Source organism: Anomaloglossus baeobatrachus, chromosome 2 (assembly GCF_048569485.1).
Source record: "Anomaloglossus baeobatrachus isolate aAnoBae1 chromosome 2, aAnoBae1.hap1, whole genome shotgun sequence".
NCBI classification, from domain to species: Eukaryota; Metazoa; Chordata; class Amphibia; order Anura; family Aromobatidae; genus Anomaloglossus; species Anomaloglossus baeobatrachus.
Genome location: NC_134354.1, coordinates 706,438,089 through 706,464,153, shown reverse-complemented (window position 1 = coordinate 706,464,153; position 26,065 = coordinate 706,438,089). Strand labels below are relative to the sequence as shown.

Genomic DNA, 26,065 nt, shown 5'->3' with positions numbered 1-26,065 from the left:
ATGGGCCCTCTTTTCTTCCATCCGACATAGTCAGCAGCTGCTGCTGACTAAGCTGTGGAGCTATGCGTGGATGTCTGCCTCCTTCGCACAAAGCATGAAAACTGAGGAGCCCGTGGGAGCACGGGGGGTGTATAGGCAGAAGGGGAGGGGCTTTACACTTTTAGTGTAATACTTTGTGTGGCCTCCGGAGGCATAGCTATACACCCAATTGGCTGGGTCTCCCAATGGAGCGACAAAGAAAGATCAGTTTAAATTGTACATTGTAGCGGATGGGCAACCAGTGCAATGACTGGCACAGGGTGGAGGCATCAGTGTAGCAGTTGGAGAGAAATATGATCCTAGCTGCTGCAATCAGGATGGATTGGAGAGGGAAAGATTAGTAAGAGGGAGACTGATGAATAGAGAGCTGCAACAGTCAAGACGAGAATAATTAAGAGCGAGAGTAAAGAGGGCTTTACACGTAGCGATATCGCTAGCGATGGCACCCGCCCCTATCGTTTGTGCGTCACAGGCAAATCGCTGCCTGTGGTGCACAATCTCGCTTGTCCATGTCACACGTACAGCCCTCCCTAACGACGTCGCTGTGAGCGGTGAACAACTTCCCCTGAAAGAGGGAAGGTTCATTTGGCGTCACAGCGACGTCACAGAGCGGGCTGCCAATAGAAGCGGATGGGCGGAGAGCAGCCGCCTCACGGTCACTCCCACCTCGGTGCTCGTTGAGGACACAGGTACGCTGTAGTTCGTCGTTCCCGAGGTGTCACACGTAGCGATGTGTGCTGCCTCAGGAACGACGAACAACCTGCGTCCTCAACAACCAACGCTCTTTTGAAAATGAACGATGTGTCAACGACGGACGATTTGGTGAGTATTTTCCATAGTTAACGGCCAATCGTTGGTGTCACACACAACGATGTCGCTAACGATGCCGGATGTGCGTCACGGAATCCGTGACCCCGGCGGTATATCGTTAGATACGGCCCCGTTACATGCAACGACGTAAGACCTTTTACAGAGTCCAAATTAGGAAAAGATTGAATTTTAGAGATGTTTTTGAGGTGTAGGTGACATGAGCGTGCGAGTGATCGGATGTAGGCAGTGAAGGAGAGATCTGAGTCAAATATAACCCCAAGACAGTAGGCGTGCTGCTCGGGAGTAATGGTAGAGCCACACACACATTATATTTTTGGGTTTAGGACGGTTACTAGAGGGAGGAAACACGATCCGTTTTTGCCAGATACGGTTTTAGATAGAGGGAGGACGAGACAGTAGACAATCACTGCTATTCTCTGTAATGTAGGGGTGATGTCAAGTGGAGATATGTATAATTGGTGTCGTCAGCATACAGATGGTACTGAAAACAGAATCTACTGATAGTTTGTCCAATAGGGGCGGTATATAGGGTGAAGAGCAAGGGGACAAAACCCTGAGGAACCTCGACAGTATGGCCATGTGCCCACGGGGAAAGTGTCCCGCGGATACAGCCACAGGACATTCCGCAGGAGCTCCCATAAATCCGCAGCACAACTTTGTGTGAGTTGTGCTGCGTTTTTGGTGCGGAGGTCCTGTGGATATGCTGCGGGCATTCTGCACTGAGGATACAGTACCATGGCTTGGGCACTGCATCCTCAATGCAGAACAAGTCCTGGGGTGATTGGGGAGTTCATACTTACCTGTATTGCACAGCAACTTGGTTTCCATCCGACTCCTGGAGAAGAGGGGCGGGGCCTGGACGAGCTCTGACTGTCATATGGCCGGAGCTCGGGTGGTCACATGACCGCAGATCATGCAGGCCCCGCCCACCTCTTGCACCCCGCTCCTGGCTCCGAAGGAAGAGTCTCCGGTGTATTCAATCAAGGCAGGTAAGTATAGAGATCCACGTGGAACAATCCGCAGGAATAACTGACATGCAGTTCTTTGTGGCTGCGGGATATCCGCAGCATTTCCCACAGGTGCAAAATCCGCAGCATTGAAACAGCACTCCCCAAATCCCATAGGATAACATGGGGAGTGTCTGTACTTGCGTAAACCTGCGGATTTTTCTGGAAAATACAGAAAATCCGCAGGTTTTCAGCAGCAAAATCCGCATGAATTTTGTCCCGTGGGCACAGGGCCTAAGTGGAAAAGAAGCCGGCAAAAGATACAGTGAAGGAGCGGTCAGAGAGGTAGGAGGAAAACCAGGAGAGAGCGGTGTCCTTGTGGCTGATAGAGCGGAGCATAGTGAAGAGGAGCTGGTGATCCACAGCGTGAAATGCAGAAGAGAGATCCGGGAGAATCAGCAGCGAGCAGTGACCATTAGATTCAGTGGTTAATAGATCATTAGAGGCTTTAGTAACGGTAATTTCAATAGTGTAAGGGGCACTTCTCACATAGCGAGATCGCTGCTGAGTCACAGTTTTTGTGACACACCAGTGACCTCATTAGCGATCTCGCTGTGTGTGACACTGAGCAGTGATCTGGCCCCGGCTGTGAAATCGCTGCTCGTTACACACAGTGCTGCTTCATTTTTTTGACGTTGCTCTCCCGCTGTGAAGCACACATCGCTGTGTGTGACAGCGAGAGAGCAACAATCTGAATGTGCAGGGAGCAGGAGCCGGCGTCTGGCAGCCTGCGGTAAGCTGTAACCAAGGTAAATATCGAGTAACCAAGCGAAGCCCTTTGCTTGGTTGCCCGATATTTACCTTGGTTACTAGCGTCCGCCGCTCTCAGGCTGTCAGTGCTGGCTCCCTGCACACTTAGCCGGAGTACACATCGGGTAAATAATCAAAGCGGTTTGCTTATTAACCCAATGTGTACTCTGGCTAGGAGTGCAGGGAGCCAGCACTAAGCGGTGTGCGCTGGTAACCAAGGTGAATATCGGGTAACGAAGCACTTTGGTTACCCGATATTTACCTTAGTTACCAAGCGCAGCATCGCTTCCACGCGTCGCTGGGGGCTGGTCACTGGTCGCTGGTGAGATCTGCCTGATAGACAGCTCACCAGCGACCATGTAGCGACACACCAGCGATCCTGACCAGGTCAGATCGCTGGTGGGATCGCTGGAGCATCGCTAAAGTGTGACGGTACCCTAAGGAGCGGATAGTGGATTAGTTGGGACTGGACCAAACATTCCTGGAGATGAGAGATGAAGGGGAGAGTAGAGCCAGGTCTGTAGTTCGCAGCGCAGTTCTGGTTGAGGGATGGGGTTATTTAGTAATGGGGTATGCTGCCGTGTTTGAAGGAGGAGGGAAAGACACCAGATGAGAGAGAGGTTACATATTTAGTTAGCATATGACAGCCCATAAAATGTACTTGTGCTAGAAAGACCTGAGTTCCTCCCCACCTGATATCACTGCCTTTCCTCCGGATCTCCTCGGCCTGTTGCTTGTGCAGGCGCAGCTGCTGTAGCAGTTCAGACTCCACTTGCTTTTGTTGGGATGGGTAGGATGATGCCACTGCAGCTGCTGCCTCCGATAGGTCTTTGCTCACCGGCTTCTCCCTACAACAAAGAGGTAATTAGCAGCAAACCATGTTATAGTCTCTTCATACACACGGAACAAGAATATAAAACACTTTTGTTTTTGCTCCCATTTTCCATGAGCTGAACTCAAAGACTTTTTCTATGTACAAAATGCATTTTCTCTCAAATATTGTTCACAAATTTGGCTAAATCTGTGTTAGGCCTCCTTCACACACGAACGTTTTGCACGGCCCATGGTGAAGGTGCGTATGTGTCCATGTGCGTGTTTTATGTGTGCTATCCGTGTGACATTGGATAGCACACAGACAGCATGAGCTGGTATACTTACCCGTCCCCGGCGCTGCTGGTACTTCCGGGTCCGCGTTGAGTGTAGTGAATACGCATGAGCTTAATGAGTGGGCCCAGAAGCTACAGCAGAGGCAGAGACAGCAGCGCTAGAGAGAAGTATAAAAATTCTTTATATTTATGTGACCTGTGTTTTCTCTGGTACGTGCCACATGCTTCACATCAGTGTGTGGTCCATGTGACACCCGTGCTGCCAGCCAAAACCAGACATGTGATTGTGTGGAGAACATGGACACATGTATACTCCACGCGTACAAGGTCCATGTGAAAACACATACATGAGCACAAACCCAGTGATTTTACTGGATCCACATGTGTCCGGTACGTGTGAAGCAGGAAGTCACACGTTCTGAAGACACAGATCTGTGAAGGTGGCCTTAGTGATCACTTCTCCTTTGCTGAGATAATACATCCACCTCGCAGGTGCAGCATATCAAGATGCTGATTAGACAGCATGATTATTGCACAGGTGTGCCTTTGGCCACAATAAGAGGCCACATGCAGTTTTATCTCACAACACAATGCCACAGATATCACAAGTTTTGATGGCGCGTACAATCGTCATGCTGACTGCAGGGATGTACATCAGAGCTGCTGCCCGTGAATTCAACGTTCATTTCTCTACCATAAGCCGTCTCCAATGGCATTTAAGAGATTTTGGCCATAAATCCAATAATCCTTACAACCGCAGACCACTTCACAAATATTTGTAAACAATACAAATTTGTGAACAATATTTAAGAGAAAAAGGACTACTTTTTTATGTATAGAAAGTCTTTCATATTGGAGATCCACTTATGAAAATTGGAAGCAAAAACAAAAAAGTGTTAGGGGTACTTTGTACACTACGACATCGCAAGCCGATGGTAGCGATGCTGAGTGTGATAGTCCCCGCCCCAGTCGCAGCTGCGATATTATGGTGATAGCTGCCGTAGCGAACATTATCGCTACGGCAGCTTCACATGCACTTACCTGCCCTGCGACATCGCTCTGGCCGGCGAACCGCCTCCTTCCAAAGGGGGCGGGTCGTGCGGCGTCACAGCAACGTCACACGGCACGCGGCCAATAGAAGCGGAGGGGCGGAGATGAGCGGGATGTAAACATCCCACCCACCTCCGTCCTTCCGCATTGCAGCTGGGACGCAGGTTGGAGATGTTCCTCGCTCCTGCAGCTTCACACACAGCAATGTGTGCTGCCGCAGGAACGAGGAACAACATTGTAACATTGGTCCTTCTGAAATTATGGAAATGACCGACGCTACACCGATTATACGATTTCGACGCTTTTGCGCTCGTTAATCATAGTAAAAAGGATTCACATACTCCGATGTCGACGCCGACAACGGATGTGCGTCACTTTCGATTTGACCCCACCGACATCGTAGCTGCGATGTCGTAGTGTGCAAAGTACACCTTAAAGTGTTGAGTTTATTTTTTTTTCAGTATACATACATATACAATAAAAAAAAGTTACAGATGCAATAAACAAAAGACGCCTTTACCACATCTACACAGATCTGATCTGGACTCCAGTGCAGCTTCCACATTAATGGCGCTCCGCATGCCGTGTAGTAGAGGAGGTTTCAACAACCTCATTTAAAGGTTACTAAAAATTCCCGTATAGCTTTTTGGCTGCACCATTACAAAAAAAAATGCTGTAGAAATCAGAGGCATGCTACCCAAACCTGTGAGTCCTATACAGAAAAGCCAATGATTGCTATCAAGCGTGAACAATGGGGCTAATCCTCCTGTCGATTTGCTAAAAATTAAAAAAAACTGCACTGGATCCACTGCAGAAATCCTCAGATCCCTTCAGTCTAGGAGCTTTAGGTTGTGTGCCCACGCTGCGTTTTTGACGCGTCTTTTCATGTTTTTTTTTTTCTAGCAGATTTTAAAGGGAACCTGTCACCAGATTGATGACTATAAGCTGCGGCCACCACCAGTGGGCTCTTATATACAGCATTCTAACATCCTGTATATAAGAGCCCAGGCCGCTGTGTAGAACGTAAAAATCACTTTATAATACTCACCTAGGAGGGCAGTGAGGTGCAGACTGGTCGGATAAGTGTCTCCGTTCTCCGGGACCGGCGCCTCCTCTTTCAGCCATCTTGGTCTTCCTTCTTCTGAAGCCTGGGTGCATGACTCGTCCTACGTCATACATACAGGCCGGTATTGACGTGCTGCGCAGGAGCACTACAATACTTTGTTCTGCTCTGAGCAGGTCAGATCAAAGTGTGCCTGTGCAGGACCTCAATGCCGCCTAGTGTGCATGACGTATTATGCGTCATGCGCACCGGCTTCAGAAGAAGGTGAACAAAGATGGCCGAAAGAGGAGGCGCCGGTCCCGGAGAATGGAGACACCCATTTGACCAGTCTGTACCGGAGCAACCTCCTATGTAATTATTATAAAGTGTTTATGTTCTACACAGCGGCCTGGGCTCTTATATACAGTATGTTAGAACGCTGTATATAAGAGCCCTGTGGTGGTGGCCGCAGCTTATAGGCCCCAAATCTGGTGACAGGTTCCCTTTAATCAATATGCAAGAAAAAACGCATCCCAGCAAAGTCTATGAGAATCCTGAGTTGCTGTGCACATGTTGCAGATTTTTTTCCTTGCAGATTTTGGTGTAGAAAAAAGCAGCAGCATGTCAATTCTTTCTGCATTTTTTCCTGCATCTGATATAATCCATTGCAGTGCTCGAGCTTGATCACTTCAGTGGATTATATCTGTCAGTGCTGCATTTGCAGCACTTACACGTCTTCATCTCAAACACCATGGATCCGGTATGGTCTGTGAGGCGATCCATAGCTCAGTAACCCAGGATAGTCATGGTGACGACCCAGTGTTGCCATGGCAGCGATCGAGTCCCTGTGATTGCATTACAGGGACCCGATCGTCGGGTAGAGGTAAGCAATCCCTCTCCCCCTGCCGCCTTCGATCATGATTGATTGCAGCATTTAGGGGGTTAAAGTGCTTTGAGCGGCGCAGGCACCACTCCTGGCAGTGAGAGCCGCGTCTCAGCTGTAACATCAGCCGGACACCCGACAATCGTAGGGGTACAGCTCAGGAACCCCCACAATCGCCATGACCTAAAAATGCATAAAAAACGAAAACACAATAAAAAAAACATACATTTTTTCTGCTGTATTTTTCCTGCCAAAACATGCAGACTTGTGTGCAGAAAATCTGCACCCAAATCTACTACGTGGAAACAACCTTACTGTAGAAATTGAGTTTCAAATTTGCAATATGTGCCTGTACCCTAATACAAGCTCTAAGTCAGAACCTTTACAGGGTTAACATTGATGGCATATCTGAAGGATTTGTCAGAAATGTATGAAAAGTGGGGGTCCTACGGCTGTGATCTAGAACTACCTGTAGTGATCTCACACCACTGGCAGGAGGCGGCCAAGAGAGGAGCGCTTTCCATTTATCTCTATGCTCCGCAATGTACACAGCTATTAAGCTGATTACAGGCTACTTTACACGCTGCGATATCGGTACAGATATCGCCAGCGTGCGTACCCGCCCCCATCGGTTGTGCGACACGGGCAAATCGCTGCCCGTGTTGCACAACATCGGCCGGACCCGTCACATGGACTTACCTTCCCTGCGACGTCGCTGTGACCGGCAAACCGTGTCCTTTCTAAGGGGGCGGTTCGTTCAGCGTCACAGCGACGTCACAGCAGCGTCACTGAACCGCCGCCCAATAGAAGCGGAGGGGTGGAGATGAGCGGGACGAACATCCCGCCCACCTCCTTCCTTCCGCATTGTGGCCGGGAGGCAGGTAAGGAGAGGTTCCTCGTTCCTGCAGTGTCACACGGAGCGATGTGTGCTGCCGCAGGAATGAGGAACAACTTCATTACTGCTGCAGTAACGATATTTGAGAATGGACCCCCATGTCACCGATGAGCGATTTTGAACGTTTTTGCGACGATGCAAAATCGCTCATAGGTGTCACACGCAACGGCATCGCTACAGTGGCCGGATGTGCGTCACAAATTCCGTGACCCCAACGAGATCACTTTAGCGATGTCGTAGTATGTAAAGCCCGCTTTACTCAGAGCGGAACAAGGCCCCTTCTTGAAACAGATGAGGATCCAATTGGTGGGACCCTCATATATGACACATTGTTGGCAAATCCTGTAAATATACCAAAGTTTAAAAAATATGGAAATATCCCATTTAAGTTTCAAAATTCTAGACCAGAACCATCATCAGGACAAATCTCTTACTCCGGGTGACTTTCTTCCGCCACCATCTGGAACATTCTGCTGGCGCTTTCTATGTTGTCTGTATTCTCTTGACTTTGCAGTTTGGTATTTTTCTTCTTCATCGCCTGGAACTTCTTTTTTGAGGTCACTTCAACTTTCATACCACTTAGAAGGCCAGCCAGGGTGTGTGGCTCCGCTGCTTTGGAAGACGCTTCCTTTTGTGGTGTCTTGTCCTCAGCCTCATCAGATGGCTTTCCTGTGCCTTTATTTTCAGGGGGAGATTTCTCAGACCAGAGGACATTGTCAACGGATAAGTGTCTACAGGCCAGATCAGCAAATCTGCAGGAACATGTAAAATATTATGTTACAGGCAGCAGCACTGTGAGCCCACCGCACCTGGCGCCCACCCCACGGTGCTAAGATCGGAGGCAACATCTATGCCCCACTGCGCTTTGATCAACGGCAGCATCTGCTCCCCCCTGCACTCCGATCGGTGGCCACGTCCGTCCCCCCACTGTGCTTCATTTGGATGCAGCGTCCGTGCCCCAGTGCACTTCGATTGGCAGCAGTATTTGCACCCCACTGCGCTCTGATTAGCAGCAGTGTCTGCGCCACGATCAGAGGCAGCGTTTGCACCCCAACGGGCTCCGATTGGCAGCAGTGTTTGCGCCCTTATTGGAGCCAGCGTCCGCGCTTCGCTGCGATCTGATGATCTGATCGGAGGCAGCGTCCGCGCTCCACTGCGATCTGATCGGAGGCAGCGTCCGCGCTCCACTGCGATCTGATCGGAGGCAGCGTCCGTGCTCCACTGTGATCTGATCGGAGGCAGCGTCCGCGCTCCACTGCGATCTGATCGGAGGCAGCGTCCGCGCTCCACTGTGATCTGATCGGAGGCAGCGTCCGCGCTCCACTGTGATCTGATCGGAGGCAGCGTCCGCGCTCCACTGCGATCTGATCGGAGGCAGCGTCCGCGCTCCACTGCGATCTGATCGGAGGCAGCGTCCGCGCTCCACTGCGATCTGATCGGAGGCAGCGTCCGCGCTCCACTGCGATCTGATCGGAGGCAGCGTCCGCGCTCCACTGCGATCTGATCGGAGGCAGCGTCCGCGCTCCACTGCGATCTGATCGGAGGCAGCGTCCGCGCTCCACTGCGATCTGATCGGAGGCAGCGTCCGCGCTCCACTGCGATCTGATCGGAGGCAGCGTCCGCGCTCCACTGCGATCTGATCGGAGGCAGCGTCCGCGCTCCACTGCGATCTGATCGGAGGCAGCGTCCGCGCTCCACTGCGATCTGATCGGAGGCAGCGTCCGAGCTCCACTGCGATCTGATCGGAGGCAGCGTCCGAGCTCCACTGCGATCTGATCGGAGGCAGCGTCTGCAGCAGACTGTGCACTCGTCATGGATTTTTAGAAAACTATAGGGCCATAAAGGGGAATACGGGGTTAACCCCCTGTGTTCTGCACCCCTCTCAGTACATTTGTGCAGCGGTGTGATATAACAGCCCGAGGGTGCAAGTCTCACACCGGACCGGGATTGTAACATCAAAGTGACAGGAGATGACGGAGTACAGCAGGCACCGCATGGCACACAGCAGCCCCTGCACCGTCCCGTATTGTGGAGGCTCCTACCTGGGAGCAGGGAGCCGCCGGCAGCAGAGGCCGCCCCCGTACAGTGACAGCACAGCCCGCCGATACATCTCCTACCGCACTGCACAGCAGCGTGACCCTGACCTGGGGGAACACAAAGCCAGAGCACCCGCGTCCTGCACTATCACTGCCCCGGCTGGAAACAGGCGCTCTGTGGAAGGTTCCCCCTGTAAGATCGTACACGTGCCGGCACATAGGAGAGTGACGCTGCACAGCGCAGCTCCGCCCTCAGGACGGAAACACAAAAGGGTCAAACAAGAGTCATTCACGAGCACTGTCTGCAGCCGGTTAACCCCATCACCCCCATCCTTCTTTCACCTTCATGACCCCGGTGATTCTGAGATTATGTTTTGTAATGTCCGCACGCTGCGTTCTTGGTTTGACAAAAAAAAACTGCACCCTCTGGCAGACCTGACACCTGTAAACACTGCTTTGGGGAAAAAAAAACGTGGTAAAAACGCGTGAGTTTTGGATGCGTTTTTGACAGTGCGTTGTAAAAAGGAGAAAAAAATATGTGATAGGATATTTGATAGATAGCTAGAATAGATGGATAAATAGAAAATTAGATAGAAATAACAGAATAGCTCGATAGATAGAGGGATAGTTAGCTTGCACAGCTGTTTTTTTAATTTTTTGGGGGTATAAAAAATGACGGTGGGTCCCCCTTCCTTTTTCATATCCAGCACAGGATCAGCAGCAGCTGCAGGCTGCAACCCTCAGCTGTACCTTGGCTGGTTATCAAAAACAGAGGGGATTCCACGCTTTTCTTTCATTTTTTTTTATTGAAAAAAAAAATGACGTGGGGTCCCCCTCATTTTTCTGAAACCAGCCAAGGTGCAGCAGACAACTGGGGGCTTATATTATTAGGGTGGGAAAGCCCATAGTTATTTGGCCCTTTCCAGCCTAACAATAGCAGCCCACAGTCGCCCCAGAAATGGCACATCCATTAGATGCCCCAATTCTGCCACTGGACCCGGCTCTTCCCATTGCCCACAGCTGCCACCAAGTCCTAGGTTAGTGATGGCAGGCGTCTAAGACCCCCCCCCCCCATCATTAATCTGTAAGTGAAAGTAAATAAACACCCAAAAATCCTTTATTTGAAATAAAAGACAAAAAAGCACCCTCTTTCACCACTTTATTAACTCCTCAAACACCCCTCCAGATCCGATGTAATCCACACTCGGTCCATTGACGCTTCCAGCACTGCTACATCTGACGTTCACAGCGAGTGCCATAGAACAAGACTGCCTCTGTGAGCGCCACGCAGCAACTGAAGTGAGTCACACTATCAGCGGTGACGTTACTCAGGTAACCGCGGCCACAGCTGGAGTCCTGCACCTGTAACAGCAAATCACTCGAGTGACTGAAGTGAGCCGTGCGATCAGCAGTGCATTCATTCAATTGATTTCTGGTCACAGCTCAGGACTCACCTGAGTGACGTCGCCGCTGATGGCGCAGCTCACTTCAGTCGTGATCTGAATCTCACAGCGGTGATACACTGTGACACACGCCGTACTACGGGTCCCGCAGCTGTGATGTCAGGTTCACCCAAGTTCATTCTGATCACGTGGCTCTGTCTACACTCACAGTAGGCGATCATGTTCTATGACGCTCACTGTGACAGGACAGAGATGTAGCAGAGCTGAATCACCGTGGGACTTCGTATGAATTACTTCGGACCTGGAGGGGTGTTTGGGGGTGAAAATGGGGGCTTTTATTTTATATCAAATATAGGATTTTTTGGGCTGTTTGTGGTTATTTACTTTCACTTACAGATTAGTGATGAGGGGTGGCTCATAGACGCTTGCCATGACTAATCTAGGACTTAGTGGCAGCTATGGGCTGCAATTAACTCCTTATTACCCAGATTGCCACCCCACAAGGGCATTTGGGATGAACTGGGTAAAGTCCCAGGTCTGTCGCATCTAATGGATGCGGCAATTCCTGGCGGCTGCTGGCTGATATTTTTAGGCTGAGGGGCTCCCAATAACGTGGGTCTCCCCAGCCTGAGAATACCAGCCACTAGCTGCGAAGCTTTATCTTGGCTGGGTATCAAAATTGGGGGGACCGTATCCCGTTTTTTAAAATTATTTATTTATTCCCTGTACAATATAGACCCGCCCACCAGCAGCTGTAATTGGTTGCAGTCAGACAGCTGTCACTCAGCGTGGGGCACGTCTGACGGCAACCAATCACAGATGGGGGAAGCAGTGAATATGTATGAGCCTAATGAGCGGGTGCAGTGAATATGTAATGAGGCTAATGAGGCGGTCGGGAGGAAGAATGAGAGGCTGCAGGAGCAGTATGACAGCCGTGCCACGCCGGTGATCGGTGAGTATGAAGCGGAGAGAGAGAGACAGAGAGAGAGAGATATGTAAGTGACCTGCATTTTTGTTGACAAAAATGCATCCAGAACGCATTAAAAGTGCGGTGCAAACGCACAGCTAACATTTTGTTTGCGTTTTGACACACCTCATTCATTTCAATGGGTCACAAAACGTGACCAAAGTGCAAAAAGAAGTGACACTGCTTTTTTTAGGCAAAGATTTTGACAAATTTTTGTCAAACAAAACTCTGCCTAAAAAAAAGCAACGCGTGCATGAAAATGCTGACTTCTCCTAGACTTTGCTGAGGAAGCACAACACATGCATTTTGTCATTGACACAGTGCAGTTTAAAACGCAAGGGAAAAACTCAACATGCGCTCATAGCCTAACACATTGTACTTTATTTTCATCAAATCAAGCTTTATTGCTAAATTATTTTTTTTTTCTTTTTTCTTATATTTTTAGATGCATGATGGCAACAAGAAAACACAAGTGGTTGCAAAGAAGGGATGTAATTTACCAAAAGAAGTGGTAGACGTTGTCTGGAGGAGATCAGTAATGTAGCCACAAATGATTTAATTTAGGATGATATTTTTTTGTATTTATTTGTGAAAATATCAGAAATTTGCAATTTTCAAACTTTGGGATTTTTGTTAAATATTTTTACAATTTTTTTTTTACATTTTTACTACGTCCCCCCTTTATGGGACACTAACTTTTCTTGCCCTAATTGCTGATATAATCTATTGCAATGCACCAGTATTGGAATGAGATATACCTGTCAGCGCTGCACTGACTGAAGCCTCTGAGACCGTGCTCCTGGCATTGTCTAACTGGCTTGCCGTAAGTTGTGATGACCTCGGGTGGCCATGGTAGCAATCGGGCCCCCGTGGTCACTTTGGGGGAGTCCTGATCAGGTTGGAGAGGGAGCAAACTCCCTCTACCAGCCTCTTAAATGCTGTGATTACCATTGATCACAGCATTAAGGAGGTTAAACAGCTAGTGGCGGTGCGGGGACCATTCCTGGCTATGACACCCAGAGCTCGGCTATTAATTACTCCTGATGGCAATTGTGCAGGCACAGCTGCTGTGCCCACGCAATTGCCGAGATGTAAGTTTACATCACAGGTCGTGAACCCCTATCTGACAATAATGTAAACTGACGTCAAAGTTCGTTAAGGGGGATTATGATAGAAGTGCAGGATAGTCCTGCAGCATAACTACAGAGACAGTAATACAAGGTAGAAGGGCTGGACGAGGTGGTGACCTGCCCACAGAGCACAACTAACATAGCACAAGTATGAGTGCCACAGTGGCATCCACTGCACTGCATTACTCTGTATACTTTTGTTTAGTGTACATAGTTTTGTTTCCAACCATCTGGCAAGGTGTGACATTTATGTCAGCACAGTTGCTATCTAGTCAGGACTGTATTGTGCTGTTAATAGGAATTGGACTATCTGCACTATATTCTCTGAGCGTGGAACAAATGGTATATCTATTGTGCTCAGTCGCACCACGCCAGAGGGTCAGATCACACAGGAATTTATGAAAAAACACAAACTGCTGAGATATTATAAAAGTTATACATGACACCTTACACATAGAATATTCACCAGCGCTGTGTTCATATTTGCATATAAGGGCTCTAACCCGCTGCATGCGGACACTAGTATTGTGTAGACCTCATTGACTACAACGTGGGTTGTTTTCATCATGGAGTCTGACATTTCGCCAGACAAAATAGTGCAGCATGCTGGGTTGTTATCTTCTTACCTCCATCTCATCTTCTGACAAACTGCTATTGTAAATCTTGGAAAATTACCAGCCCTGCAGCTTTTAGAGTAGGTCACCTAATCATGGCTCTCACTGTCCCAAACAGTGTACATTCCAGAACAAACCACTGATGGTTTATTGTGTTGTAAGGATGTGCCTGATTTACCCATCAGAAAAGGCACAAGTAAAACTTGTGTGAACAAACATCACCATCTGTTGGCCCAAGTTTTAAGAGCAGTTATTCACAAAGGAACTGAGATAAAAAAGAATTGGTTCCCAGGGTGAAGAAGAAGCAAGAAGGACAAAGTCATGTGACCATCTGTGTCACACTTAGAAATTATAAAAAGCCCCTGACGCCAGAACAGGGGAGAAGTCGTCAGCCAGAATTGTACCAAGTCGGATGTGTTAAGCAAGCAGAGCTAGCTTATAGCCGCACTCAGAGGCACAAGTGTAACGGCGCCCAGCCCATGAAAGAGGTTGAACATGGGAGCTGAGAAGACCGAGTTACCGAAGAGGATGACCGTATGAGCTGAGGAGAGTGAATTAACAATGATGATGGCCGAGGAGAGCAAGTTACCGGGAAAGGATGACCGTGTGAGCTGAGGAGAGCGAGTTACCAAAGATGATGGGCGAGGAGAGCAAGTTACTGGGAGAGGATGACCGTGTGAGCTGAGGAGAGCGAGTTACCAAAGAGGACGGCTGTGTGACCCGAGGAGAGCAAGTTACTGGAGAGGATGATCGTGTGAGCTGAGGAGAGCGAGTTACCAAAGATGATGGGCGAGGAGAGCAAGTTACCGGGAGAGGATGACCGTGTGAGCTGAGGAGAGCGAGTTACCAAAAAGGACGGCTGTGTGACCCGTGGAGAGCAAGTTACTGGAGAGGATGATCGTGTGAGCTGAGGAGAGCGAGTTACCAAAGATGATGGGCGAGGAGAGCAAGTTACTGGGAGAAGATGACCGTGTGAGCTGAGGAGAGCGAGTTACCAAAGAGGACGGCTGTGTGACCCGAGGAGAGCAAGTTACCGGAGAGGATGACGGTGTGAGCTGAAGAGAGCGAGTTACCAAAGAGGACCGCTGTGTGACCCAAGAAGAGAAAGTTACCGGGAGAGGATGACCGTGTGAGCTGAGGAGAGCGAGTTACCAAAGATGATGAGCGAGGAGAGCAAGTTACCGGGAGAGGATGACCGTGTGAGCTAAGGAGAGCGAGTTACCAAAGAGGACGGCTGTGTGACCCGAGGAGAGCAAGTTACTGGAGAGGATGATCATGTGAGCTGAGGAGAGCGAGTTACCAAAGAGGACCGCTGTGTGACCCAAGAAGAGAAAGTTACCGGGAGAGGATTACCGTGTGAGCTGAGGAGAGCGAGTTACCAAAGATGATGGGCGAGGAGAGCAAGTTACCGTTAGAGGATGACCGTGTGAGCTAAGGAGAGCGAGTTACCAAAGAGGACCGCTGTGTGACCCAAGAAGAGAAAGTTACCGGAGAGGATGACCATGTGAGCTGTGGATGCCGGGAAGCTTAGTTGAAGGACGGTGTACTCAAGAGTGCTAGAGGCCAGAAGATCCTAATAACGCGGTACAGATTTCAGCTACACCCCTGTGAGACGGAGGAAGCTGGTGCGACCCAATGGGGTAGAAAATCATCTGTGGACTGTAGTGAAAGACTTGATGCTTAATAGGGAAGCAGAATTAACCCCCATTAGAGCCTGTTGCGGTTACCGGTATCGATAATTCTAGTGAGGGCAGCAGAGATTCCTACAGTGACGATATGGACATTGACGGTTAATGGACAGTGAATCTATTCAAATATTATGTGGGGAAATGTAGAGCTAAAGTTTGTGATTTTATATTGTATTGGTTGTACAACTGTGGCACCCCTGAGGCTTCAGTTGCCACAGGGTACTGCACCTCACTGAAGGTGAGGTATTGTGAGCACATTTGGACTGGGTTCCGGTTTGGGGCTCCCTCTTGTGGCCAGTGCTGGTAGTAGAGTTAGTCTGCTTAACAGAAGTCAGACAGCTGAAGATGATTGGAAATCAGGCTGCTCAGACTGGGCCTATATAACTAAGTAGTGTTCTCTCGGTCTGGGCCGGTGATCAATGTTGTCTTCTGTAGTGCTGTGGACATTCTGGAGCCTGCCCTATCTTCTGTTCCCACCTGATCTCCTTGCAGATAAGTTTTGTCTTTGTACCATTTGCTGGTTTGTTTCCACTTTCTTGTAGTTTTTATTTCTGTGGTATTAAGGCTTGTTTCCTGGTTCCTGTTTGTGTGGAGTTCTTGGTGGAGTTGGATTATTCCCTGCTGGGAATGTCTGTGTACCCAGCTCCGTATTCTGCAATGTATTTTTGTTTTGTCATGCTTGATATTAATTTCAGTCCTTCCTCTATATTAGTGTTTTGCTTGGATCCCAGTAACACCAGAGTACTGATATAGTGGAGGAGAGATCGTGTGGTCTCATTTTTTTCATATCAGACATGTTGATTTTTTGCTAGGGTTTTGCGTGGCTGCAGACAGTGCTCTTTTCTGTCCTTTCCTATATAGATAGTTTGGGCCTCATCTTTGCTGAATCTGTTCTCTACTTGTGTACTGTGTTTCATCTTGTCTCACCAGCTTTACATGTTTGCGGGCTACCTATAATCTTTGGGGAACTGCTCCAAGGCACATTAGCATTCCTTGTTTTTCTCTCTTTAGAAACAATTAGCTCTCTGACTGTGTCAAGGCGACCAGGTCATCGTAGGCACGTCCCACAGCTACTTCTAGTTGTGTTGTCAGTTAGAGGTCTGCAGTCAGCTGAGTTTCCAACCACTCTGGTGATTCTGTGGGTTTCCAAGTTTCTACCCCTTTGATCCTACTAGATCACTGAATCACAGCAGTGCAGTACTCATCCTGGGTCTGGAGGAGGTCGGTACCGGTTTCGAAACACACCAATTCACACACATAGTAGGTTGCCCTCCTTTACTGTGGACCGGGCTAGGCTTGGATCAAAAGGGGTCACCAACGTGGTTGGGTCTTTAGGATACCACCACACCTGGGACCACCAATCCACTAGTGGCGGGAACCTGGGACGGGAGGAGCAGCCACCAGGGGGAGTTAGGAGCAACACAACAGTTAGAGAGTTCTCCAGCAGGAGAGGAAAAGAGCAGTCGGATTTTACCAGTTGCTGTAATGGGACGCAGCAGACAATACGGTTGCCGAGGGGAGAGCTGGATTGCTCCCTTGGGACTGGCGCAGTGCAGGGTGCAGAATCCTAGGGTGGATTATACTTCAAGTTGTCCATCAAAATCTGCAGGCCAGTGGAACTGCATGCCCCTCCAGCTCCCACAGTTCCTGGAGCACACTGCCAGATAGGATCCAGGGTCGTGTTCCAAGGCAGGCCCCACAACTGATCCGCGGCACCTGCATACGGGACGGGAGTAAACACTTTCTACAGAACCGGGGTTCCCAAAAAGCTTCAAGCCACGGGGATCCAATCAATACGCGCAAGGAGGAAGGGCCCACCATTCACTGTACCGGTTCTGACCTCCAACGAATTCGTGATCGGCTGGGGCCCATCACGGCGGGGACCGTCATCTTCCGGGTGAAACCAGAACTGTGAGTAAAGAGACCTTGAAACCACAGAGGCTATGTCCGCCTCTCCTTGCCGGCGCCCCGCGCTTTGGCGCCCGCCATTACTACTCCCCTCATCATCCTCCCTGAGGCCTGCTCCACCTGTCAGGAGCAGAAACATCTTAGCTGCTACCACCATGAGCCCCGGAGGACAGCGACAGCAGCGGCGGCCATTCCCTATACTGCAGGTGGTGTCAAAAAACAATCCTCCACCATCATCACCCTTCCCCCCTCCTTTATTGTACACCTCGGGGCCACGAAACTGGGCAGAAAGGGCCACCTGTGACATCCCCAGACCTCACATCATCAAGCCCGGCGACGAGTAATTTAACCATTGCCCCGTGGGTGCTACACAACAATATAACATCTGCTCTTTCATAATCTGACATTTTCCTTAAAATTGCACTTTGATCATTGAAACTGTAAATAGTTAATCTCATTCTTGCTCCACTGATTCCACTGGGTCTGCATTTTCCGTGCTGCTGCATTTGCACACCTTTTACAGTGGTATAGCAAAGTTGTGCTGCGCTTTATAGTTCTACTTATACTACAGCTCTGCTGATCACCAGAACTGTCATTAAGGAGGAGAGTCCACCCCGCCAGAGACCAGGACCTAAGGAGACTGCAGTGTAAGCTGCTCAATAAGCAATTTGAGAATATCCCTTTAAGGAGATTCTGTGGATCACTGTTTCTCCAGGTTGCTATCAGTCCAGGCAGATACAATTATTTTTCATGTAGCAGTGATCCTGAAGGGGTTAGTACAAACAACTGTCTCTATATCTTTCTTTTTTTTTTCTCTATGAGCTGATTACATGTGGCAATTATTGAAAAGAAATATTATGTATCAACTACTAAACTAATTCCATGAAAGTACCGCAAGATTATACACCAATGCATATTCCTGCATATATCACTTATAACATTAAAAGCATTTTTCAGAGAAAAAATCCTGCCACATTCAGAATCATTACATTTTATATAATTTTTTTTTTGTTGACACTCTATAGCTTCACAAGTTTTTTTTTTTGTTTTTTTTTTTTTGCTGGATAACTCATAAGTAATGATGGACGATTGTGTTCAATACTCAATCGAGCATCGGGGTGGTCGGGTATTCGCGGTGCTGGGTCGAGTATCGTGGATGCTCAGATGTGTCGTCCGTGAAACAACGAACCCACAGCCCAGGGTTACTTCACTGCATGTTGCAAGCCGGCACCCCAGTGAGATCTACTTGCAGTCTCTGAATGGCTTTGAATTTTGAATGGGGGTTAAAATCAGGGCTGTTGGGTCGGGATTGTTGAGTCAGATTCGGTGTCTATTTTGGTGGAGTCGGAGTCGGTATAAAATGGACCAACTCCGACTTCTAAAATATATAATAATTTATAATAATTGGGTGCAGCGGTTCAATGCAGAATGTGCTGAATATTTTTTCATAAGAATTTGGGAAAGTTATGAAATGTCCTATAAATGTCTATTCTTTTCCTGATCAAAGAATCTAGGCTTTTAGTTGAGATGAATCTGTGCTGCACTTCAGCTACATGATATAAGTAGTGAAGCTAAACCTCTACAGTTAAGGGTAAAAACAAAGACACAAACAACGCCTGCAATCATCTCAGTACTGCTAGTTACTCTAAAGTGAACAGGAGAATAGGATTAAGGTAAGTACTTATTGAAGCAATAAGAAAACAATAACCAAGTATAGCGGAACTCATATTAATAGTAATATCCATGAACCCCATAGAATGCATATAATAACTTGTGAAAAATAGGGGGTATTGTCATGTTAAAGATAAAACTATGATACCACAATTGTGAAAAAAGAGGGGGAATCTGTCAGTGATTACTACAGCGAGTCCCCGCCTCCTGCATTTTCCTTTTATCCACCGCCGGCGCACTGCTGGTCACGGTCTCCCGTCGAAGCACACGCGAAACACGTGTCGGGACCGGTTCCACATGTGAGGCTGACAGATTCCCCCTCTGGTGTGCTACAACTATTATGGGTAGGTCTTCAGGTGCCACTCTACCACCATGGTATTGTTATTTATGATGGCAATTACTACAGCAATATATCCTTGGTGGTTCTGACGATTTTTATATTGGCCCTGTTTTAGACCATATACTTTGTGAGTGTTGTTAGAGCACAAGTACGTGTTGCTCTAATGGTCCAAGGGATTTTTACCATATATACCATACATATATATACCATACATACATACATATATTTACCATACACTTCCGTTCTGGTTAAGGTGAATGTTTTTATGTGTCTTCCTTGGATCCAGGGACATCCCCTTATTATTTATTTTTTGCCAGGGGGCAGTCTGTCTCACCTCGTGGGACCCTTTTTCCTCCTCTTGTCTCGTTTAGACCTCGTTTTAACTTCGTATGTCTAACTTTCAATTGTTTACCACACGTGATTGTATTACTTAAAATTTATACACTTTTTTCACAATTGTGGTATCATAGTTTTATACTTATTAAAGCAAGCCTAAACTTTCAATAAACAGCAGATTGATCCTTTAGAATTAGATGATCTTGTTGAAGCTGCTTCACATCTCTCTCCTATTTATCACATGCGCTGTGTTGTGCACACGCTGCAGCTGGCAATTAGAGATAATCTGCAAGAAGGACATGCTGGAACTCTGATTGGCAATGTGAGAAAATTGGTTATTGCTGTCAGAACTCATAAAATTAATTCCATCCTGAAGAGATGTGCTGGAAAAGGGGCAATTGTCGATCAAACCACTCGGTGGGGCAACACTTTTTTAATGATTGAGCGATTGCTTGAGCTGAAACCCATTCTTGTAGACATGACCAACCCTCAGATAACACTAAATGAAGGTCAATGGACACAAGTGGCTTAATTGAAGGAATTACTTCATCACCCATTTATAGTGACTAAAAAATTACAAGCTGAGGATTTAACGTCCAGTATTTTCATAAAGGAGTGGAAGAACTTGCTGTTTTGCCTGTCCCAAAGAGGAGGTTTAATCGCAGATTCAATAAAATGAAGATAGACACTGCTATTAGAAAATAAATTCTTCTTGCAGCTGTGTATGTGGACTCAAGTCATCGTATACTGCTTGATGATCAACAGCTTACTAAAGGAAAAGCAACTCTGATAGACGTAACAGTTAGGATGAGTGGGTTAAAGGACAACCAAGAGCAAGATGACTTGGATCCTGCCAGTTCTACTGCTGCCGTGTCTTCAGCCTCATCAGATGAGGAGTTTAATTTTGAAAAGCATTGCTACAGGGAAAAAAGATTCCACTCCCATAGCAAACAGAATGACCAGATTTCAGCAAAATTTTTGATTTGCTCTAAAAGAAGTAGAAGAGTTAAACCGTTCATCAAAACTGACTGTGCATGAGGCAATTCCTTTATACCTTGTGATTGTTAGCGATATTGCCAATGTGGTCAGCTCTTTGCCACCAACCCAAGTTACTGTAGAGAGGTTGTTCTCCAGCATTAAAATAATTAGGTCAGATTTGAGGTAATCTATGAAGGAGGATCTGATGGAGGCCATACTATTTCTCAGAACAAATTCATAGACTGCACAAATGTTATTCCGCACATTTTTATTGAAAACTGTATTTTTTCCCCACTTACTGCACAGTGTATTGTATATTTACAATTTTTTAAAGTTTTTTGTGTTCTAAACTTGCATTCCAATAAATATATTTTATGTTCTACCTAAACAGTTTGATTATTGTATCATAATGATGTTACCACTTTACTACAGTAAACTTATCACAAACATGAGTCATGTATAAGGGAGTTGGAGTCAGAATTAGGGAAATTGAGGAGTTAGAGTCAGAGGTTTGGCTAACCGACTCCACAGCCCTGGTTAAAACAATGTTTTTGGATGTTGTGTGTCCACAAAAACAAACAAACCCTGCCCTCCCTTTCCCGGAAATACTCTCTTTATGGCTGGAAGTATGTGGGCATAGAGCCAAACTGTCCATTCATTGACTTCCATTATACTTGTTACTTGAGTTGAGCACTTTTCAGAGCATCTGACCTGCTCGACTCGAGTAACGAGCTATACCAGAGACTATGTGCCTGTCCACTACGGCCTTGCCTCCAGCCTTAGTTCACCCGGTGACCCTAGCTATAACAAAAACTGTGCCGGTCCACCACGGCCGTGCCGACAGCCTCAGTTACCCCGGTGGTCCTTGCTACACCTGAGACTGTGCCTGTCCACCATAGCCCTGTCTTCCACCTCATTCATCCCAGTGGTCAGAGCCTTGCTAGTGCCTCTGCCTGTCCATCCTGGCCGTGCTATGTGCCTCTGCCACTTCGGTGATCCCTGTCTACTCTTGATACTCAGCCCTTTCTACACCTGTGTCCGCCCCTGCCGTGGGAGTCAGCTGCCACAATCCCAGTCTTTACCACACAAAAGGGTAGGCTTGGGGTCTCCCTGTGGTCTAGTGGGTACACTTTTGCTCATCGCAGTGCCATCTCCAGCAGCAAGCGTTACATTACTCCCCAGCACATTGTCAGACTTCTGCACACATGCTGCAGGGCTGACTGTCAATGTGCCAGGAAGGGATTACAGGTGATCCACTGTGTACTGTGTGGGGAAGTGATTACAGGTGATCGCTGTGTACTGGGTGGGGAAGTGATTACAGTGATTACTGTGTACTGGGTGGGGAAGTGATTACAGTGATTACTGTGTACTGGGTGGGGAAGTGATTACAGTGATCACTGTGTATTGAGCGGGGAAGTGATTACAGGTGATCACTGTGCACTGAGCGGGGAAGTGATTACAGGTGATCACTGTGTACTGGGTGGGGAAGTGATTACAGGTGATCGCTGTGTACTGGGTGGGGAAGTGATTACAGGTGATCACTGTGTACTGGGTGGGGAAGTGATTACAGTGATCACTGTGTATTGAACGGGGAAGTGATTACAGTGATCACTGTGTATTGAGCGGGGAAGTGATTACAGGTGATCGCTGTGTACTGGGTGGGGAAGTGATTACAGGTGATCACTGTGTACTGGGTGGGGAAGTGATTACAGTGATCACTGTGTATTGAGCGGGGAAGTGATTACAGGTGATCGCTGTGTACTGGGTGGGGAAGTGATTACAGGTGATCGCTGTGTACTGGGTGGGGAAGTGATTACAGGTGATCGCTGTGTACTGGGTGGGGAAGTGATTACAGGTGATCACTGTGTACTGGGTGGGGAAGTGATTACAGTGATCACTGTGTATTGAACGGGGAAGTGATTACAGTGATCACTGTGTATTGAGCGGGGAAGTGATTACAGGTGATCGCTGTGTACTGGGTGGGGAAGTGATTACAGGTGATCACTGTGTACTGGGTGGGGAAGTGATTACAGTGATCACTGTGTACTGAGCGGGGAAGTGATTACAGGTCATCCACTGTGTATTGAGCGGGGAAGTGATTACAGGTGATCACTGTGTACGGAGTACCTATACTCTGGCTGTAACTGCTATGTGCACTCCCAATGCCTGTACACAATCTACTACAGAGAACATGTAAGTTCACTTATCTTCCTGTGTCCGCTGCTCCAGTAAGATATCCAGGTATTATTTAAATGCTATTTACCTGCATATTACCCCTTTTATGCAGGTAAATAGCATTTCTGGAGGTCATCTTTATTTCAGAGCTTTCTTTCCCTTTAGGCTCATAGAAAATATATAAAGCAAGTCTGAAAAGAGCAGCAGAAAAGTGCTGGTATCAGCAGGTCAATAATTACAAGAATGTTTCTGTCTATTAGTAGTTTGAGTTATACTTTAAATGTATTCCTTTACTGTACAGCATGTGCTGATCCTAAGTATATTTTTACCTTACAAAGTAAAATAATCATTAAATGATCATCACAGATACAAAGTATACAGTATGCTGCACTGACACAGAACAACAGAGAAAAAAACATATATGTTCAGCTCACCTTTTACAATAACCAAGAAAAATAATCCCTAGGGATCAATACCAAAAAACTACCAAAAAAATAAATCCCCATAAAAATATCTTTATTTAAGTCATCTTTTTAAAAAAAACTGTCAATACAGTGCAAAAAATAGCCACTCAGAGGTGGATTAATAGTGAGGGAGGGACATGTGCGCCAACCATGAATATTCAGAAGGGGGTTGTAGTTGAAATGATCTCAACGGGCTTCACTTTCCCTGTTACAGCGGAGTGTAAACACCCTAATACTCGGTGCCCCTGCTCCTCGTCGGCTGTCCCTCACTGACCCTATCTACCATCAACAATAAACTACCACCATCACCACATAAAGTGCCAGTGCAGTGTGCAGGCCAGCTATTTGTTAGAGTAATGTGCTATAAAATATTGAACACAGTATCTAAATAATTCTGTATATAGAAAAATGCATACAGGTTAAAGATGTATAATATATCCACTGAAAACGTACGATCAACCAACTGTGGATGAATCTCCAATTAGAATATCACATCAGAATTATTTCAGTGTCAGTGGAATAAGCATCCCGTCCAAATATACCTTATGCATATAGAAGTTATCTACTAACACATATATAACTGTCCCCTACACACAATAAAATAATGCAATACTCATCACTCATCCCAACGCGTTTCTCCCTCAGGATGTCTGGGGGTTCATTAGGTGATGTTTTCTTAATTCCGGACACACAATGGAAGTCCGAATATGAATGACCGGTGGATTCACAGGTGACCTCAAAATGGGAATCTCTTCCCGGATGGTGTCAGATGCAATGTCTTTGCATGACATTGCATCTCACACCATCCGGGAAGAGATTTCCATTTTGAGGTCACCTGTGAATCCACCAGTCATTCATATTTGGACTTCCATTGTGTGGGTGGTATTAAGAAAACATACATGTGGGTCATACATTACATAAAACTGAGGGATCCCTGCATGTAACAAGTTGTATATAGTGCCTGTCACTGTACTTCTCAACTAATGTCAGTATATTAGAATATTGCCAACAGGGCCGGCGTCAGCACCCGGCACACACGGGCAAGTGCCAGGGCCCTGAACTGCCAGGGGGGCTCACTTCCCATCGGCAGAGGCAGTGATGTATTCTATGGTGCATGGACCGATTTCCAAGGACCGCAGTGCTCGGGCCGTCAGCCGCACTTTCCTGGCTGCCGGCCTTTTAAATCTGCACTTGGTGTGTGCACACTTCATCTGTGGGCGGAGGTAGCCCGCTGTGTGCTCCTGTCCCACAGATGAATAGAAAGAGGAGCCGCAGCGCCAGCAAGGGTCCCTCCGGCGCCGAGCTGTATACCCGTCAGAGCTGTATGTCACCCACCCCAGTGCTGTATACCCTACCAAAGCTGTATATCACCCACCGAAGTGCTGTATACCTCACCAAAGCTGTATGTCACCCACCCCAGTGCTGTATACCCCACCAAAGCTATATGTCACCCACCCCAGTGCTGTATACCCTCTCAGAACTGTATGTCACCCACCCCAGTGCTTTATACCCTCTCAGAACTGTATGTCACCCACCCCAGTGCTGTATGCCCCATCAAAGCTGTATGTCCCCCACCCCAGTGCTGTATATCCTCTCAGAACTGTATGTTACCCACCCCAGTGTTGTATACCCCACCAAAGCTGTATGTCGTCCACCCCAGTGCTGTATTCCCCACCAAAGCTGTATGTTACCTACCCCAGTGCTGTATACCCCCCAGACCTGTATGTTACTCCCATAGCTAAATGTCTCCCTCTAGAGTTGTATATTCCCCATTGCTGTATGCCTCTTCCCCAGAAATGTGTATGTCCTTGAAGCTCATCAAGAGAATGCCAAGAGTGTGCAAAGCAGTAATCAAAGTAAAAGGTGGCTACTTTGAAGAGCCTAGAATATAAGACATATTTTCAGTTGTTTCACACTTTTTTGTTAAGTATTTCATTCCACATGTGTTAATTCATAGTTTTGATGCCTTCAACGTGAATCTACAATTTTCAGAGTCATGAAAATAAAGAAAACTCTTTGAATGAGAAGGTGTGTCCAAACCTTTGGTCTGTACTGTATGTCAGTGTATATGACTGTGTATAGATTTATGTCTGTTTATATGTATTTTTGTGAATTTGTCTTTAAACATACAGTAGATATATACATATGCCTGTATGTGTGTGCCGCTCCTGTGCCAGCAGCCGGGCTGCTCGGATCCGGATCCACGGTGGCTCGAGGGGTCTCCGTACCTGGGAATCATGTGGCCACTCAAATATAGGGGGTATTTACAGGGGATTGTGTTAGAGTTTGTACCGCCACCCGTGGTATGTGGTAATTTGGAGTACCACCGCTGCAGCAGGGAGTACCTGGGGGCGATGGAATGGGGCAGCCAGGTGTTAGAACCCTCCACGGGTAGGAGGGATGCCCCAGGACTCGGTGATGGTGAGGGGGAGTGCCGTTGGATGCGAAGGGGTCACTTGCGTACTCACTCAGTCCATTAAGCTGACACGACAACTGGATAAACCAAAGTTCTGGATACCGCTGCCACTGAGGGGAGCTAGTTCGGGTCCCATCCCCAATGGTGCTGCCTGGTGATCTGTGACCTGCCTTCTGGCACTAAGTTTGCTTCTCTGTTGGTCCTGGTAGTATGGAACTTGCCGGGTCCCACTCTCCACTATGGCTAAGTGTGGGAGCTTGCAATCAGGGTTCACGCTTGGGATTTCCTGGACCATTTGTGTGGAAAGTCCTATCCCCCTCGTTGCTCTAGTATCCT

At 47.5% G+C, this 26,065-nt stretch overlaps 1 protein-coding gene and 1 long non-coding RNA gene across 3 annotated transcripts in view; one reads left to right on the top strand and one right to left on the bottom strand.

The window, feature by feature from the left end:
- MRPS31 (mitochondrial ribosomal protein S31) overlaps positions 1 to 9,845 on the bottom strand; it is a 120,189-nt gene extending 110,344 nt beyond the window's left edge. The window contains exons 1-3 of the mRNA XM_075334592.1: positions 9,646 to 9,845; positions 8,038 to 8,355; positions 3,320 to 3,475 (exon numbers count right to left, since the gene is read on the bottom strand). Of these exons, the coding sequence (XP_075190707.1) occupies positions 3,320 to 3,475; positions 8,038 to 8,355; positions 9,646 to 9,713 (542 nt within the window). The 5' untranslated portion in view covers positions 9,714 to 9,845. The remainder of the gene's footprint in view (positions 1 to 3,319; positions 3,476 to 8,037; positions 8,356 to 9,645) is intronic.
- LOC142290624 (uncharacterized) overlaps positions 1 to 25,335 on the top strand; it is a 119,853-nt gene extending 94,518 nt beyond the window's left edge. Inside the window, exons 1-3 of one of the 2 annotated variants that reach the window (XR_012750354.1) lie at positions 9,903 to 9,994; positions 12,455 to 12,549; positions 25,271 to 25,335. This is a non-coding gene — a long non-coding RNA (uncharacterized LOC142290624). Of the gene's footprint in view, positions 1 to 9,902; positions 9,995 to 12,454; positions 12,550 to 25,270 lie in introns of those variants that run through there. The other variant, XR_012750353.1, reaches the window with a different exon arrangement.
- Positions 25,336 to 26,065: the final 730 nt, after the last annotated feature.